This window comes from Phaenicophaeus curvirostris, chromosome 3 (assembly GCF_032191515.1).
Source record: "Phaenicophaeus curvirostris isolate KB17595 chromosome 3, BPBGC_Pcur_1.0, whole genome shotgun sequence".
NCBI lineage: Eukaryota > Metazoa > Chordata > Aves > Cuculiformes > Cuculidae > Phaenicophaeus > Phaenicophaeus curvirostris.
Window position 1 is genome coordinate 62,826,393 of NC_091394.1, and position 17,934 is coordinate 62,844,326.

At 37.8% G+C, this 17,934-nt stretch overlaps 1 protein-coding gene across 1 annotated transcript in view; it reads left to right on the forward strand.

Moving 5' to 3' along the window:
- Nucleotides 1-16,696: 16,696 nt before the first annotated feature.
- DNAJC5B (DnaJ heat shock protein family (Hsp40) member C5 beta) overlaps nt 16,697-17,934 on the forward strand; it is a 33,556-nt gene continuing 32,318 nt past the window's right edge. Inside the window, exon 1 of the mRNA XM_069854195.1 lies at nt 16,697-16,804. Within this exon, the coding sequence (XP_069710296.1) occupies nt 16,698-16,804 (107 nt within the window). The 5' untranslated portion in view covers nt 16,697. The remainder of the gene's footprint in view (nt 16,805-17,934) is intronic.

The following is a 17,934-nucleotide window of genomic DNA, read 5'->3' on the forward strand; positions in this document are numbered from 1 at the left end:
ACTGTTTGATTTGCCATTTACTGCACCCCCAGATAATTTTCAGCAGAAGTGCTATCTATCCCCTCAGTGTTTTTATCCTTCTTGAGTAGGATAATCTGCACTTGCTTTTACCTGGGATCACTGTGATTTCCTCAACGCATTTTTTTTTTTGTTTGTCAAGATTGAATACCAGTTCTCTAAGCACGCCTTCAAAACCAGCTGGATCAACGGTGAAAATTCTGCGAATGAGTGATTCCAAGATCTGGAAGAGACCTGAAGAATGGTATTTAATGTATCCTGCCGACTACTGTGAACCCCTCTGAGGATGGTTTCCAATCATTTCTTGCACCCATATTACAGCAGCTTTATCTACTCTGTGGCTCAGGTTCATCTTTCTTGACTTTGGAGTCTTAACCTAGAGAGCAGTTGCCTAAGGCTAATTTCAGTCAATAATTACGGGAAAGACAGCAGGCCATTCAAATTATTCTTTGAAGATGCCTTTCTCTTCACTGAAAAGAAGGAATACAGCACAGCCTTTCTCCTAATTTATATGCTTAGGTTTGTGTCCATGAAGTTGATCAGATGAAGTGCGATAGGTGGTTCTGTTTACAATAGTGTCAGGGTGGACTGTGTTGAAGGGCAGTGTCAGCGAAGATGAGCTGTCACGTGTACTGTGTTTCCACTAACTACAGGTTGTGTCACTCTGCTGGAGAGGCAGATTAAGTCGGTTTGACTTGCTTGGGCAGATGACTTGTTTGCTTTTGCTTCAGTTTCTGGTATTTCAAATATTATACTGAAAACCATTTAGAATATTTTCAATATTTGCAATAACCTCAGTTTCACTAAACTGACATTAGCTAATGGACATGTACGAATTCTGCGCCAAAACCAGCAAGCCAGAGCAGAGAGTTAAAAAGACTGATCCCTGGGGATTTCAGTTTTTCTTTGCTTGCAGCCCTAAGAATTCCCCTCTGTGCTTAACTTAAGACTGGAGTTTTACTGACAAGTTATAGCCTCCAGAAACAGGGTCTGATTGTAGAAACATGCTAAGGAAAGTCAGTTCTGAACACAGCTGCAGACTGTCAGAAGTTTACTATCGATTCAAAGACAGCTTAGTGTAACTCCACTGAAGATATTATTGGGAATAACTGCATGAAAAGGTATTTTTCTTCACACTGTTATTCTTTCTTAAATGCATTTCTAGAAAACATGCCTGAGTGCACACAGCTTAAATGGTCTCAGTTCTGGTTTTCTTAGAGATTATGGTTGTCTAGGACAAAAACCCTTAGCGCTGATAAGACTAAGGGCGTTGGTGTCAGCATAAGCCTGTGGAGAAAGCTTCTCTTTGTGTCATTTTTACATGCATAATAACAGTTGATGCACAGAATATTTTTAATATCAGAGTGGGTGGATATGAGAACCCCAGGTGCCGTTTCAGAGGTGCAGCTCTCAGGTTTAACGGTGTCATTAGAAGCTGAAAATTCACAGCTTTTTGTGTTGGCAGTGGAAGTGGGTTTGCACTCCTATGAACAAACTTAATGAATGCATTGCACATTTGCCAGCTGAAACATTTCTCAACTTACCGCTCAGCATACAGTACCTGTTAGCTGCCATGATAATCACCCATTGTGTCTGTAGAAAATATACTGGTTTATCTTGATTTGTCTTTCTAACTGGTTTTAATGTTTTGTATGTTTTCCCAATATCTCTTTAGGATTACACATCCTTTCTAGGTTTCTTTGCGCATAGATGTAGTTACTATTGTCACAACGGTCTTAGAAAAGATCTTCTAAAGCAATTTTTACTTGTATTTTTCAAAGAGTTAAGCAACCAGTCCCATAATTAGAGAATGAGAGGTAGTTTTTGGTTTAGAAATTGTGCATAGGTCCAAAAGATTCCTGCTGCCCCATCTAATTCTTCATTGGCCTATCAGGAGATGTTAAAGATGTTTTCTAATATTAAAACTGAGAAGTAAAATAATGAGCTAAAATTCCACCAGGAGTGCTAGACTGAAGCAATGGTGGCTTATTAACCTCACTGTGATGTGTTGTAAAAAACTAAAGAAAAGCGCTTTGTTCTTTAGAACTAAAAATTGAGACATTTCTTAATAACACAAGATTTTTTCAGACAAATAACATTTTAATTTGTTTTATTTCTGCTTAAATTAGAGTTTACTTCCTTGTTGCAGAAGCTCATTTATGTGAGAATTTAGAATAGTTCCTTTTTGATACATACTAAAATTATTGGAAATTTTCTAGCAACAAAAAGGACAGTTTAACAACAATCTCACTTTGGCAGATGAAGCAAATCAGAAATGGGAACTGGAATAAATTGCAGCATTTGCACATCTGATGATTTGGATGACTACATGCAGAAACCTAGCAGTCTTTTTCTTACGCCTACCTTCCTCTTGCACTTTGGCTTTTTTTACTGTTCAATTTTATTTTTATTGAAGTGCCATTTTGTGCAATTATTCCCTCATAAAAAGAGGTATGTTGAAATAAATATTAACTACGATTAGAATTAACAATTACATTCAGAGGATTGCATTAGTAGTAAAAATGTATAGTCGTTAGTAGTCAAATTAAATTATTCGATTATATTCCAAGTAGTTATTTTTTCTGCCTTTTCAAAAGTTGCTCAAATTTACTACTTCAGTTTCTCCATTAAATTTGATCTTGCATCAAAAACTAATCAGATATTTCATCTTTTTGTGCTTGTTTTTTTAGCTAACTGGTGGGACTGCTTTTCTATCAAAACCTGTAGCAGTAGAAGGCAGTCCCATTCAGGTGAATAGAAGTGAGAGGATGAAATATTGGCAATAACTCGTGTTTTTCCTCCATGCAGCATGCTGACATTTTTGTGTGAAGGAAAGAATGTGTCAGGGTTGGCATTAGCATGCCTTCTCCTTGAAAGTCGGGAAAAACATCTGTCATTCTACCAGTCTTCCCATTAACTACCTGAGCAAATGCAGTGACAGGATTTCATTACTTTCAAGAGACTACCTCTGGCTTTATTTAGATTTAGTCTTTGCCAGACCTTTTGTTTTTAACAATAGCAAAAAGGTAGCAGGAATCTTGTCTTATTTACAACTCACTAAATTTCTATGTGCTTAATCCAATTAAAACTTGAATGTTGCCAATATGTCAACAAAAATGCAACAAAGCGATGGGAGGGGTAGTTTACAGAAATTCCTGAATTCCTTTGTCTTGACCAAATGAAAGAAAATTGTTCTTGTAAGACAAGTGCATACTGAAAGGATTAACTCTGATAAACTGACTTTCATGTTCAGATAAAAGGCAGCCTGAGTACTGAGAGAACATTTTTCAATCAATTTCTTAAAAGCAGCTTTGCATTTAATTAGAAATTAGTCTCTTGTTTAAAAGCTGGAGGAGAGGTTAGTGCACTAAAACGCAGAGTCTGGGTCTCTTAGCAGTGTGGAGCACACTGGAAATGTGGTTTCAAAATACATCAGTGCTAAGCTAGATGCTGCTGTGCAGAGGGGCCACATCCCTCCGTCTCACTCCCTACTGGTACTGATACTCAGCTCTAGGCTAAACCAAAATAGTTCAGGGAGTTCAGCTGGCTGAAAGCCGAACTCAGTCCCCCTGCAAAAAAGTGGGATCAGCCAAACAGCGCAGCTGGTGCAAGGTGCAGGTAAATAACTGGTGATGGGAGTGCCCGTTTTGGAATCAGCCCACAGTTAAACCACACTGTGTCATAAAAACTCACCTACAGTGTGAATTATTATTATGTAAGGGTTTGCTCAGATACTACATAATTCGAGAAGTAGTTCTTTTCAGAACATCTAGTTTCCAAATTTCACATAATTTTATTCTCTAGAACATACATTTAACATGTATTGAAATACATAACAGCTGGAACATATGACATGGAATATACAACATACGTGTGGAATATATATGTAGCACGTTTATGATACAAATGAGGCATAGCAGTACTTGCAGCAAAAATTCAGGTTAATTGGCATGAAGTGTTCAGTGGTACAGAGTGTATACCTAATTTTATGCGTGTTTTTACATGCTTTGCTGAGTTGGGATTATGGAGAACACCGTATAGTCATGTGTCAGAACACCGGTTACATCTACATAAATCAATACCACGTCAGCAGTTTTCAACACTAAATTACATGACTAGAACTTCGTAGACTACTTTGTACCAGTATAGGCAGAAGAAAATAAGCAACTTTGATAATGATCAGTCTTAACTCAGACTCTGAATATTTGTTAATATATTTCTTTACTGAGCCATTTCATGCTAAAATGTATAAAATCTGAATAAATACACTAGTTCGCAAATTGTTCAAAACTTGCAAGACAGCATACTTTATAGAAAACCTAAAACCAGGCAAAACCATGACATTTGCTCAGTTGTATGCAGGAGGTATTACTTATACCCTCAAATCATGATTACACAGAATAAGTAGAAAAAAGATATTATGCAGTACCTCTAATTTGTCTAAAAAGACAAAAAGAGTGGAAAGATCCTAAAGAGAGGTCCTGATACTTTACTGTGGAGCATAAAGACTTGAGAACCAATAGGCCCAAATACCTAAATTTGGTGGAAGATTGGTTATATTGCTGCTGATCTTGAACTGTATGGTCTGTGGGCAAGCTACACGTCGTTGCATCTGTAGCCAATTGATAATCAATTCCCAGAGAACAGGGAAATAGAATTTAATTTGTTAGAAGTGTGAATTAATTCTAATACACTGCAAGTCAATACCATTTGCATTACAACTGACTAATTTATTGCATGATATGGAAAAAATGTGCAGCTTGAAGATGTGATCCCAAACAATGTATGAACTTAAAAGCACAATTGCTTTGTAATTCAGGGGTTTCTTTTCTTGCCACTTTATCATATGTACATGGATGAATGTCCATTTGCAGAAACAGTTGATGAAATACATCTTTCTAAACACTACTTGGGAAAAAAGATGTAATTTTTAACAATACATTCATTTAAATGATGTGTGACTTTTAAATAATATGCAGATAGGAAAAGGAAGCTTTGGTGAAATCCATTGTGGCAAATCATTTGTTTTTAATTGTGACATCAAAAATTGATAATGAAAGATTACAGTGAGGTGCTTAGCACCAGCAGAGGAGATTGCAATGTGAATGGACAGTAGTAGCACATACTTGCTGTTACCAAGCAATACATGGTAAGGATTCTGTTCTGATATAGCATACATACCACAGCAAATTGTTTCCCCTTTCTATGGCACCATTCACACACTAGAAGTCTTCATAATACTGCCTCATTCTAGCCAGAGGGTGCTGATGGCCAATTTTTCCTTTCTATAAGGAGAAGGCTTTTGCCCAGCTTCCCAGGAAAGCTTCGGATCTCCAGGTTTGTGATTTTAGAATAGAACAAACATGTAACAGTACAAATTTGGAGAGCCAGCTGTTATTTAATATCCTAATTTCCATTTGTTTATACAAAGCTTCGCACATGAGCTGACGTAGGGTTAACCCTCTCTGGGGGCTGGGGGTGCAGCAGGGCAGCAGCAGTTCCCCAGGACTGCACATACCTTCATAAGAAGCTTAGGTACTCGGGTGCTAGGATACCACGTTTGGGAATCCCTGTCTAATAGTTGTAAATTGTTTTGAAATCATGTTTTGAAATCATGTTTTGAAATCATGTTTTGAAACAACATGAAAAATGTATAAATAAGAGCTGCAAATGATTAGGTGCTCATTTTCTGTCAGTCTCAACTGGGAGCCCTGTAACTGATTTATAGAGGGCTGGGATCTCACCTTCTGAATCAAAAGGACATAAAAAATTATTTTGTAGGTTATACAGCAGCCACAAAGTTCCTTATCGAATTCTGTATGATTTCCATAAAGTCCATAGGACTCTTCAACATACCAAATGCCTTGTAGCTGATTTGCCTGAACTGAGAAACACAAGTTATGCTAAGGACTGTGAATGTTTATCCCCAAAGATTGTTTTCTGGTAAAGCGTATTTCTTTACTTATCGATAGCAATTACCACTGAATTCTGTGGCCTGAATTTTCTGTAGGAATCAATAGATAAATCGTGAAGTTCAGAAGTTCATGATGTTCTTTAGCAGGAAATTAATGTCAGAGCCCTGTACCTTTACATTTATATTGACCTTATTATGGACAAATCAGCCAACTTGGAAATAAGCAAGTATTAAGCAGCGGCCATAATTTTAACACTGGTTTCTTGCTCGGAAGAACAGCCCACGCTCTGTTGTCCCAGCTGCCTAACTGGAGTTTGATCACACAGCTGGATCACACACCAGTGACCGCTTCGCGGCTTTGGCAACTCACCCCCGTTACACTAACTTTTTGTTTCTCAATCATAAGCAAATTAAAGCAAGCAGCTGCAAAATCATCAATAGGTTAAATTCATTAACTGTTCTTGGTGTGAAATAAACAGGAAAATGAAGCTCTCCTTGGTCTTAATTAGTTCTTATAAAAGTTGGCACAGAAACAAAGACATTTGTACACTCCTTTATTTTTATAAGAGACTTGCCCGAAAGAAAAACCTCAGATGTGTAATTTCCTTTTCTTTTTTCCCCTCCCCTGCTTAATGCTCTCAGTCAGAGGCTAACCCAGCACCCTCCTTCTAAGGGTAGAAAGAAAAGTGGTTTGGCAATGGGTTACACCATGTCTCTTTTGTGCGGATCAGGGCATGTTCTGGAGAGCCTGCACAAGCCGTTTCCACAGTGATAGGCCACATTCTGTATTTACAGTCTCCCATACGGGTAATTCATCTGCGGGAGAAGCCCTAGCCGAGCGCTGTGGTTCCACAATCATTACCGCTGGCTCTGGGCCATGCCACATCACCCAGCAGTACAAATTTGATCTGGATCAGGTGTGGGCACATGATTACATTTTTGTCAAATTAGCAGAGCGTTTCATGAGGATTTTATGCTGCCTGTCTGCTTTTATCCTGGTTACAGAGGAACACGCGATGCTGGAACCACAGAGGGTTAGGGCTGTGTGGGCAACCGATTGCCTGTTGCAGCAGTTATCCCGCCGGGGCAAAGTTAACCTGTCAAAGTTTTGTTTGAACAAATTGAATTGGCAGAAAGTGTTTCAACAGCAATAGTGTCTTGTGTCACGCACCCACGGCACTGTAAAACTGGCAGCAGAAGCCTCCAAAACATTTAATATGCCAAAACGTTTAACACTGCCCTATCCTATAGTCACAGACTAGTCTGGAGGAGTCTTAATTCTCCTAATCTATGCTATTTTCCACATAATTTACTTGTACTTCACACTTATATGGTATTCTGGCTCCTCGTCTACTTTTTAAGGTGTGGTTTTGTGGTGAGCTGAGGACAATGTAAGACTTCACTGCTGCTGAAAAGGTGTGATGTCACCACTTCCATTGCATCATCTCTAGTAATGATGCCAGGCATGAAGTGAGTCAGACTAGTGAGCCGATTTAACTGAAAATGAAATAATAATAATAATAATAATAATAATAATAATAATAATAATAATAATAATAATAATAATAATAATAATAAAATTGTGACAGTTTGGACTGCTCCCTTGCTAGCAGCCCTCAGATCGACTTGAGCCAACTATAAGCCCACAGGCTCAGACTGTAAGTTTCAGCTCTGAGCATTCTGGTCTAGTGGGATGTGTCCCTGCCTGTCGCAGGGGTGTTGGAACTAAGTGATCTTTAAGGTCCCTTCCAACCCAAGCTATTTTGTGATTCTATGATTGTATGATTTTCTAGCTGAAAGGTCTTGTCATAATAAGGGAAACCCCTCCCCTAGGAACAGTTGTGATAAATGGTTAACAATGAAATTACTACTTTACTGAAACGTTAGTCTGCTGAACTATTGGGAAATATTTCCAGTGGCTTTTTCAATGCCTACTATATGGACAATAGTATTAATGTTTATGGTTTTGCTTCTTTACTTTATTAGTGAAATATTTATTGTAATGAAATAATTTTTTAAGGATTGTACTTTCTCCCAGTAAGAGACATTGATAAAAAATAAATATATTTGAGACTTCTGTCTTCTCATCCATTCATCTGTAATTCCTCTAACCCCAGGACTGCATATCGCTTTAATTCTTTGGGTTTTAACTCAAGCACTGGACAGACATTCCTACCTGAATCTAGATATCTGGATAACTTAAGATTAGTCATCAACACTTCAGAAAGAGTTTGTCTTTCTCAGACATCAATTAAGTGAGCATTTCTATGAAAGGGTAATAAAATCTGTGTGAGGAATAATAAAGCTTTAAAAAGAAATAGCTACTGACTGCCATCTCCTCTGCTGCATCCCCTTCCTCTTGGGGACAATATAAGTAAAGAGCCAGCTTGTAGGAATTTGGGGTAGAATAGTTAGGAGGTTGGTACAGGACAGAACTGAGGACTATGTTGAGTATTTCAGAAAAGAGCTTGCTTAGACAAGACTGCAGGAGGAATCAGGGTCGTTTAAGAAAACTATGAGAAGGTGGAGTAAGTGGAGGGAACTGTTAGGTGCTGGAGAAAGGTTTTACCTAGCAGGGAGGACTGAAAGCAGCTGTTGATTCCCAGAAGCAGGTACTGAGAAAATGTGGTACTGCTAATCTCGTTCTGGTAAAATGAGCTTAAAAATAGTTCAAAGCACTCATTTATGCTGTCAAAGCTAATCTTACTGATTCTTAGCTGTAGCTGATTAAGCTGTGCTAAAAAGAATAACTGCTACCAAAACTATGGGTTTGTTAACTTACGATAAGAAGCTATAGAATGATAGGTTGAAGTGCTGCAGCTGTTTGCAAAATCAAATACCATGGCACTGCCTAAATAAGGAATTAGTGAACTCTCTTACTTCACTTGAAGTCCTAAAAAACTCACATGAGTTGTCAAAGCTACATAAACTGGAGACTTCCTATCCTTTGCTTTTTTAGAAAGGAATTTAAATTAAAACCAGAGAAGTTATTACGATTTACATCATAGTTATGGCTACCTCCCTGATCCGCTTTAAAGTAGGGAGGGTAGATGGAACTTTCTTCTAAACTGCAGATGAAAATAAAATTCTGAGTGTTCCACTGAGTATGTTGTTGAAAAAGTTAAGTATATTGCTATTACTTAAATCTTAACTTTTTAAGCCTCTAATTGAATTTTCAGGAAAAAAAGTATTTATATGCATATCACTTAGGTGGTCCAGCAAGCCTTTGAACTGGGCTTCTGGAATGAGGTAGGAAGTTACAATTCCATATGGCTTCTCTGTGTCAAACTGACCACGTAAAGGCATGAGCAATTAGGATATGAAACAGACTGTTCATTTAAGGTTCATACTTCTTGAGTTTGCTACTTTTTTCCCAATACTGCAGTTGTTGAAAGATATTAAAAACCCAACATAGATTTAAATTGAGATACTCTATGTGAATAGCAACAGAAGGTCACAATATGTTCAGAGAATTCAAATATATGAATGTTCTCTTATGAATACTTAGTTCTTGTATAGATGGAGTTGCAGATGGATTACCAGATGGAATACCTTCCTTCCAATATAGTTATATGTATTTAAAAATGGATGCTATGCTATCATATTATTTAAATCAATTCTGTTATTACTTTTGAAACCATAATGACAGCACCTATTCTGTAACAGAGAAATGTGGCAAGAGCAGTGTAATTTCTTGCTGTAGAATTGTTGGGCTTCTCTGAGTTCTTAAAAGGCTTGCTCTGAAGAAAGGACCATAAATCAATTCTCTCTTCTTTAGGAGACAGGTTGAGTACCTAATAGGAAGTTTGCAATATAATTCAGACAGGGCACTAGATGTCCAGGCGCATGTGAAGAAGAACTGGATATAAAGAAATTATGAGAACATTTTAGTTCATAGCTGCCTCAGAAGTACTCTTCCCTTGTTAAAAAAAAAAAAAATCAGTCCCTGTCCCTGAGCCAGAGGCACAGCAGATCTTGGCAGAAACATTGTTTTCCGCTTGCTCAGTCTTTTGCCCTTTGATTAGCTTGCTCAGCTGGGTGTTATTAATGTTGACATCACCATAGCACACCATTCAAAAATAAAACAAAAGATATATCTTGTCCAAAGAGTGAAAAAAACAGTTTGCCCTACCACTACATACACCCTTTCTCAGTGTACACGTTCCCTGATCTTATCAACCTATTGTACTTCACTTAAATCCTCATGCCATAATTCTTTCATTGTTTTTAGGGTTGTTTTTTTTCAGACCACCATTCATTCATCCACGTAAAGTCATCAACTAGCAGGAGCTACTGTTTCAATCTTCTCACCTGCCTTCTTTCTCTTGTCATTTCTGGTCAGTCATCAACATAAATATCAAAATCCTTGTTGATGTTCTTACTACCTATTTGGCAGGACAAGGCACAGAAATTAGTGATTACAGTAATCACACTAGGGAAGTTAATGGGAAAAGAAGCAGTGCCACCTAAAGCCAGTTGCCCAGGAACATGTCCAGGCAGCTTTATGTTCCAGGACGGCAACTCCACAGCCTCTCTGGGCAACCTGTGCCAGTGTTCAGTCACCCTCGCAGTGAAAAAGTGTCTCCTGATGTTCAGAAGAAACTTCCTGTGTTTCACTTCGTACTCATTGCCTCTGGTCCTGGCGCTGGGCACATCTGAAAAGAGCCTGGCTCTGTCCTGTTTGAACCCTTCATGTATTTATAGATACTGATTAGATGGCCTTGAACTTTCTCTTCTCCAGGCTGAAGCCCCAGCTCTCTTAGCCTTTCCTCACAGGAGAGATGCCCCTGTCCCTTCATCATCTTCATGGCCCTTTGCTGAAGTCTCTCCAGAATGCCCACATCTCTCCTGCACTAGAATCCTTGATCTGGACACAGCACTCCAGGTTTAGCCTCACCAGTGCTGAGTAGGGAGGAAGGATCACCTCCCTTAACCTGCTGACTTCGCTGAAGTATGTGAGCAAGACTATTTATCTCACTCCCAAAATTCCTGTGAGTAAAATCAGAGATTTTTTTTTTCCTTGCCACTATTGGAAGAGAGTCAGAAGCTATAGGTTCTCCATGAAGGTCAGGAGTGCTCAGCCTGGCCACTTATATCTCCTACACACTTTGATGATGTTGGTATTAACACTGCCAGATTCAAAAAACTAAGAAAATAATTCAGCTTTTAAAAAATGTCTTTCCTTGCCTGGGAAGCTAAAAATTCACACCATTGTTGAGCAATGATGCCAATCTTTTCATGCACCTCTGTGTACCTACCAGTCTTTCAGCTTCAGGCTTTTCGTTCCTGAACTTGCTGTGAGCCAGGAAAAGGAGGGAGCGGTGGGAGGAAGGAGCGGAGAGACTCAGTTCTTCAACTTTTAGCTCTGGTTCTGTGTAACTGTGGGGTTCTGAAGCAGCCCTGGGCCTCCTACTCTGTCTGGGCCATGTTTCAAATTTTTATAGGGTGATATGCAATTTCACATAACCAAACATGTTCTGATTTGTCTGTTTTGAAATGCATGCAACATTTAAGTGAAACGTAAAGTGCAAGTAAGGTCCTTTGGGACTAGACTGTCTTTTAGTTTGGCATTGCTTGCTACAGTGAGGTTGTAGTGCACTATTATGTGTTACAATACAACCTCCCGCAAAATAATGAGAAGAATGTATAGGTATTAAGCTACATGTTTTATTTTTCTAGATAATATAGCTGATCTCGTAAAAGAGTTATGACAATTCATTAAAGTTTAAGTCTTTTAAAGTTTTATTAGAATGTGCTTAAAATAGAGAATCCCCAAAGGAAAAAAAAATAGATTTGCAGAGATTGTGTTTATTTCCTTCAAAGTAAATGAATGGTCATAAGAAAAGCTATGTAGGTTACAGAGCAGTGTTATCTCAACACACCAGATGGAGCTGTATTCACACCAAATTGTAGGTCTAAGCATGGAAAAAGACTGCAAAACAGCGATGGTTTTTCTTGATGCATAAAAGTACTGAGAATTGGGGTAACCTCAAAGTGCTTTTATTTTTTTCCTTTTATATTTTTCCCCTTAATTTCTTCTTACCATTAAAAAGTGTATCCTTTGGTTTGATTTGTTTTGTTTTTCAAGAATGGTAAAGGCATTTCAAAGACTGGGATCATGCAAGATAATATGCAAGTTCATATAATGTAATAAACAGAATTAGCTGTACCGCTCTGTTGTTAATGTCCTGGAAAAGACATTTTGACTATGCCATTGCCTTGTTCCCATACAAAGATGAAGTTTGAGGGAATGTTTCAGATTAAAGAATATGCTTGAGACTAAGAGAACTACTAATGTCACATACTTCACATTAAAAAGCATCCACTTAACAATTTTTTCTGATCATCTGTCGCAGTTGCTTTCTTTTTATAAACAGTGTTCCTATGTAAGTGTAATTAATTACACTTGGTTTGGGTTTTTTTTAAAATATTGATTTATAATTCCAGTCTTGCTGTCAAATCCAAACACAAACCCGCTGACTCTTGCCAAAGCAGACTTTACTGAGTTACAGGGCTCCACGGATCCATTTGCAGTACTTTGTTCTACATAAGGTGTCCATGGCAAGATTTAGGTACTAAGGTGCTGTAGGATGGCCCCTGTGGGAGGACGTCAGGGGCTGGATATAGGTGGCTCCACGACAGACCCGCTGCAGGACACAGTGCCCAGAAGCACATTAGCCAAGCTGGTGGCGCCTCTGGGAAAACGTATTTAAGAAGGAGCGAAACACTGCATGGTAGCAAGGAGTGAGGGAAATATGTGAGAGAAAGCCTGCAAACACCTAAGTCATATAAGAAGGGGAAGGAGGACATTCTTCAGGTGCCGAAGCAGAAATTCCCCTTCTGCCCATGGAGAGGACCACATCAGAGCATGTGTCCACACTACAGCCCATCCACCTCATGCTAGAGAAGATGGATATTTCCTGAAGGAACCTTGGTCTGTGGAGAGGAGACCATGCAGCAGCAGGATCTCCTGACAAGATGTGATCTATGGAGGACTCAAATTTGAACAGCTCATGAAGGACTGCAGCCTGTGGGAAGGACTCATGCTGGAGTAGGAGAAAAGTATAAGAAGTTAGGAGCAGCACAGAGGATCTCTTTATGAACTCATCACAACCCCTATTCCCCATCTGCCGGTGGCGAGTAGAGGAGTTGGAAATGAAGGAGTGAAGCTGAACCTGGAAACAGGCTGGTGAGGGGAAGGTGGGGTTTTAAATTTTGTCTCTGTTTCTGACCATCAAAATCTATTCTAATTGGCCACAAAGTAAATTGATTTTCCTGAAGTTGATCTTGTTTTGCCTGTTATGGTAATTGATAAGTGATATACTTATCTTAATCTTGATCCATTAGCTTGTAATCTTATTTTCTCCATCTGTTCTGTTGAGGAGCGGGAGTGAGAGAGTGACTGGGTGGGGGCCTGGCAACTGGCCAAGGTCAACCCACCACAAAACCAGATGATTTGGAATTGGGTGATCTGGAAAATGAACTTTTTGAGTTCAAAGGATGAACTATTTAGTTTTAAGGATGATATATCAAGCGCAATTGTTTTTTAAAGTCTCTGGCATTTACAGTCCTCTCTATTTCAAATGGAAAAGAGTGGCTCTTCAGACTTCTGCATTATATAAGTTAAAGGAGGAGCTCCATCACAGTAAGAATACACCCTACATCTTCTGTTCTGATATAAAAATGTACAGGAACTCAGAAGGGGTCCAAAAAGACTGTTAGCTGTGTTCTGGAAGAGATTATATAGTAGACCAAAGCCATGGCTGGTCTGTACCCTTAAAGAAATGTAATACATTTGTGTGGGAACAAAAGACAAACTGAAGACCCCATCAAGAGTAAAGCACATAAAAACAACTAAATAAATACATGTGTGTGCCATATTTTTTGGTGTCATTAACTCCCAGATATATCAGCCTTTAGGACCATGAAAGTTTTATTTGTTCTTTCATAGGTCTTCCTGAGAGACAACCAATTGGATACTGGACAAACAAACAAAAAGAGTAATCAGACTCCACTGACCTGTTTAACCTTGATTGTGAAGGATGAAAAGCAGCAGCTGCTTTCCTTGGAACAGGGCTTCTGGTGGCACTTACTCCTTTCTTTTTGGATTATATTGGCATAAAGACATCAAAATACTGAACAGATAAAGTTGTGGATTTGTACATGCCAGACTGTATCCATCACACCCATTTTGAAGCAGGTACGTTCTTGAATCACTTTGCCTTCTTTTTCAGTGCAAATACAAATGAATGACGGGCATGACAGAAAAAAGGCATATTTTTACAGCTCTTGCATAAGATAGTTAATTCTGGGTAGTATAAAATATATGCATAAAAATTCCCATCCTCTTAGGAGATGTGCAATTGTTATCAGAATTTGGATTGTCTTTTAATGTATTTTATTGTCATTAGGGGAAGAAAACAATATTTTCTTGACTATTCTGCTGGAACAAAAATACATAGCTTGAAAGTAGGATTCTAGTGTAATTTCAGCCATCAGGAATAGATCTAGTATCACATCATAACTGTCATATCTTCCTTAATAAAGAGAGCATAACTTTTTTCCTATAAAGGTGTCATCTCATTGTACTTTTAGTATTTTATAGGACTGCTTTATTTAAATAAAAAATAATTTGGCTAACTAGACGTTCAAGGTGATTAATCAGTACTTTAGGCTAATAAGTTTAAATTTCTGTAGCTGACTGTGTTATTAAAATTACTTTCTGAGAAAATACAAATTAGATGCCTTTCTAGTTCTTCAGAATAAAATTCATCATAACTTAAAATTTTGTTTTATTCTTCAGGGTTGTGATATAGCTCATCAGCAATACGTAACAAAAAAATTAAATGATACCATATACCTGTGACTTCACGGGGTTTCCCACCATTATCATGTGGATTACCAGGCTTGATATGCCTTACATGATTCCAATGTGATCAGGATAAATCCTAGGATGACATTAAATATGCTTTCACTATTAACAAGTAGCATTACAACTACCGCAGGTGGTAAAGTGAAGTAATATCTATAAGCTTGTATGTAATTTAATTGTTAATTCAAACTGAGAGTTCAGTCCATTCAGTTGATGGCTTATGTATGACACTTAAAAGTAGTACAGAATTCTTTTCAGCAGATCACAAGACCCTAAACTGTGTGTTAAATTATCAGAAAAAGAAAACATTGAAGTAAACATGGATAAATTTAGGTCATTCAGAAATCAGATACTATTTGTCAGAATTATTCAGTTTATTATATTTGTATGTGTACTTATGTGATATTTTATTTTCTGTTCTGTATTGAACAATGCCGAAGAACTTAGAAGTGTCACCTGGCTGGTTCTGAACCAAAATATAAATAATGTATGAATAATGGCAAGATAGTGTTTCTAGCTCAGCAATGAGAAGGGTGAAATAGCACAGTGAGTAGCCTTACCTTACAAAACAAGTTCTCAGAAATTTTTCTTATCATTGTGGCTTAGGCTTTTTCTGTGAGCACTTCTCAGCATCTGGAGAAGGGTGCAACATACAAAGAAATAAAGAGGTTGTGGTAAGAATTTTGTTGTGGCAAGTCTGACATCAAGTCTGACATCAAAGAGCCGCGGCTTTCTCTTATGAATGATAGGTATCTATACTGGGTGTTTTAAATTATGGTTTATATGAGTTTCTTCATGTCATTCCTTAGCATTATCAAGGTCTGCTTTAAAAATGTTTGATTCTTTAAATCCAGAAGGATGACCTACAAACTCTAAGGAGGTTGAAGAGGCACTCAGTGGAGAATCACTTGTTTGTCCGCTTTGCCTCTGTAAAGAAAGAAGGAATGAAAGATAGATCTGAAGTGAACGAAACCTGTCATCCTGCGCTTAGCTTTTATTTGCACTATACTGTGAGGGAACCTTGTTAAATCTATCACAAGCTCGTGAATTCAGCCCAAAGTCTTGTATCTCTAATCAAATAGGACCCTGCCAGTATTTTCCCATGCATAACTTCACAATAAATTGTTACATTTATAGTACTGAGGTCAATTCTTGTTATCTAGTCTCATTGCCTAGTTCCAGATTCATTCCACTTGTCTTCAGGCACATGAGTTGGGAATGCAGATATCCTGAGCACATTATAGATGTAATAGGGAGAAACTCCTTGATCAGTTGTCCTCTGAGTATGCATCTCTGTCTGTTGACAATATAAGGAGTTTCACTAAACTTCAACCTTAATCCCTCAAAAATTGGTTAGGCTGTATCCGAGTCCTTGTGTTGAGAAAGCAAAAATTCACCATTGTTATGTGTCAGGTTATACTCAAAGGTACAAATCTCTTACCACACTGCACAAAGCCAATAGCCTTAACAAATGGTAGAATTATTCTTCTAAGATTTGGAAAAGATAGATGTAAACAAACACAAATAAAACTAGTGGAAATACTGTGTGTATTAATGCTGTCAGAAATTTAACCATTCATGTCACTGAGAGAAACCTCAAGCCTTTAATATGAACAGTGATATCAAATGCAAAAGCTTCAGTTCTTTGATTTTTGCTTTTCCATTTTCTTAAACATTTTGAAAACATCTTAAGAGACTGAGCATAATTTAGAGGACATTTTATTCTAGTTTCACTTTCATGTATTTTTAACCTCTTTCTACCTAAATAAAATCTATTAAATCTATAAAATCCATTAAAATTAACAATATAAGAAATGTCATCCATATATGCATGCAGTCCCTGATATTTTAAACTCTGTTCTACCTTAGCAGCTTTGGTAATGCAATGCTAATATGGCTGAACAAAGGCAACGTACTTTGTCAACATCAGGGGAAGCTTTATATGAAATCCTTGCCTTAGAGAAGGGAGCAACATATGATGAGATTAAGAGGTCCTATAGGTAAGTAAAATGTGCTTTGCAACATGCCTAAAAATGCTCGTGTGTCTGGCACGATTATGATGGTAAAACCTTTTGAGTTAACTGCACTGTGGACATTCATTAGAGTGTTAGAATTTTCTATTTGCTTTGTGAGCTTGAAAAGTATCAGAAATGATGCAATGTGAATCCATCTGTTGATTCTATGTAACAAGCAGTCTGTGTGCTTCACCTAAAATGTTTTAAACTGGCTGAGTGAGAGGTCAGGCTGTTAGGAGAAAATAACACAGGCTATGCTGGTGAAGTGTGGTCTTTGAATACTGCACCCAATTCTTGTGTCAACATGTTTTCCTGAAGTGTGTTGAAAAGCAAAGCAAATGCAGAAAAGTGCTGTGATAACAATTCGAGAACCAGAATAAGAGGTGTAAGGAGTTCGATCAGTTTATTTTGTCATAAAGAAGACTGGTAGATTTTTTGATTATATTGTGTTACACGTTTGGTGGGGGAAAATGCTAAGTGTGGGAGGGTGCTTCACTTTATGAAGGCAGGCATAACCAAAACCAGTGCTTTGAATTTAAAAGCAATTTGACCTGGAAAAGAGATACATGGTTATAACAGTGAGCATAACCAGCTGCCAAAACACACTGCGACAGGAAATGGTAGGTTCTATATTGAAAAGGAAGAGAGGATTTTAAGATAAGTTTTACTCAAACAAAAATTCTCAAAATTCTCAAAAATCTCAAAATTTTATTGTTGAAATGTAACAAGAACTAGAAATAAGACTTGAAGATTTTGTGGGCCATTTTGCTCCTAAATCTGTTCTGCTGCTATTAAAAGAGAAATAACTTCAAGTGTCATGTGTGAAATAGATGTTCTTGACATTGAAATATGCCAGACGTGTACTTGCAGGTTTGATAAGTATAGTAAAACTTCTATTACAGCATCACTGTGAATGCCATTGGTTGCAGTGTGTTACCAGTTAAATTTTAACAAAGCTTGCTTTTCCTATGAAATGCAAGAATATATTTGAACTGAAAAAGAGGTTATGAAATAGACCCACTTGCATCATCATTTAGTTTGACTTTTGTTGGGACTCTGTTGTCTGTTTTTGAACAAGTAGCATCTCTCCAGCTTTCTGTTCCTAAACACATATA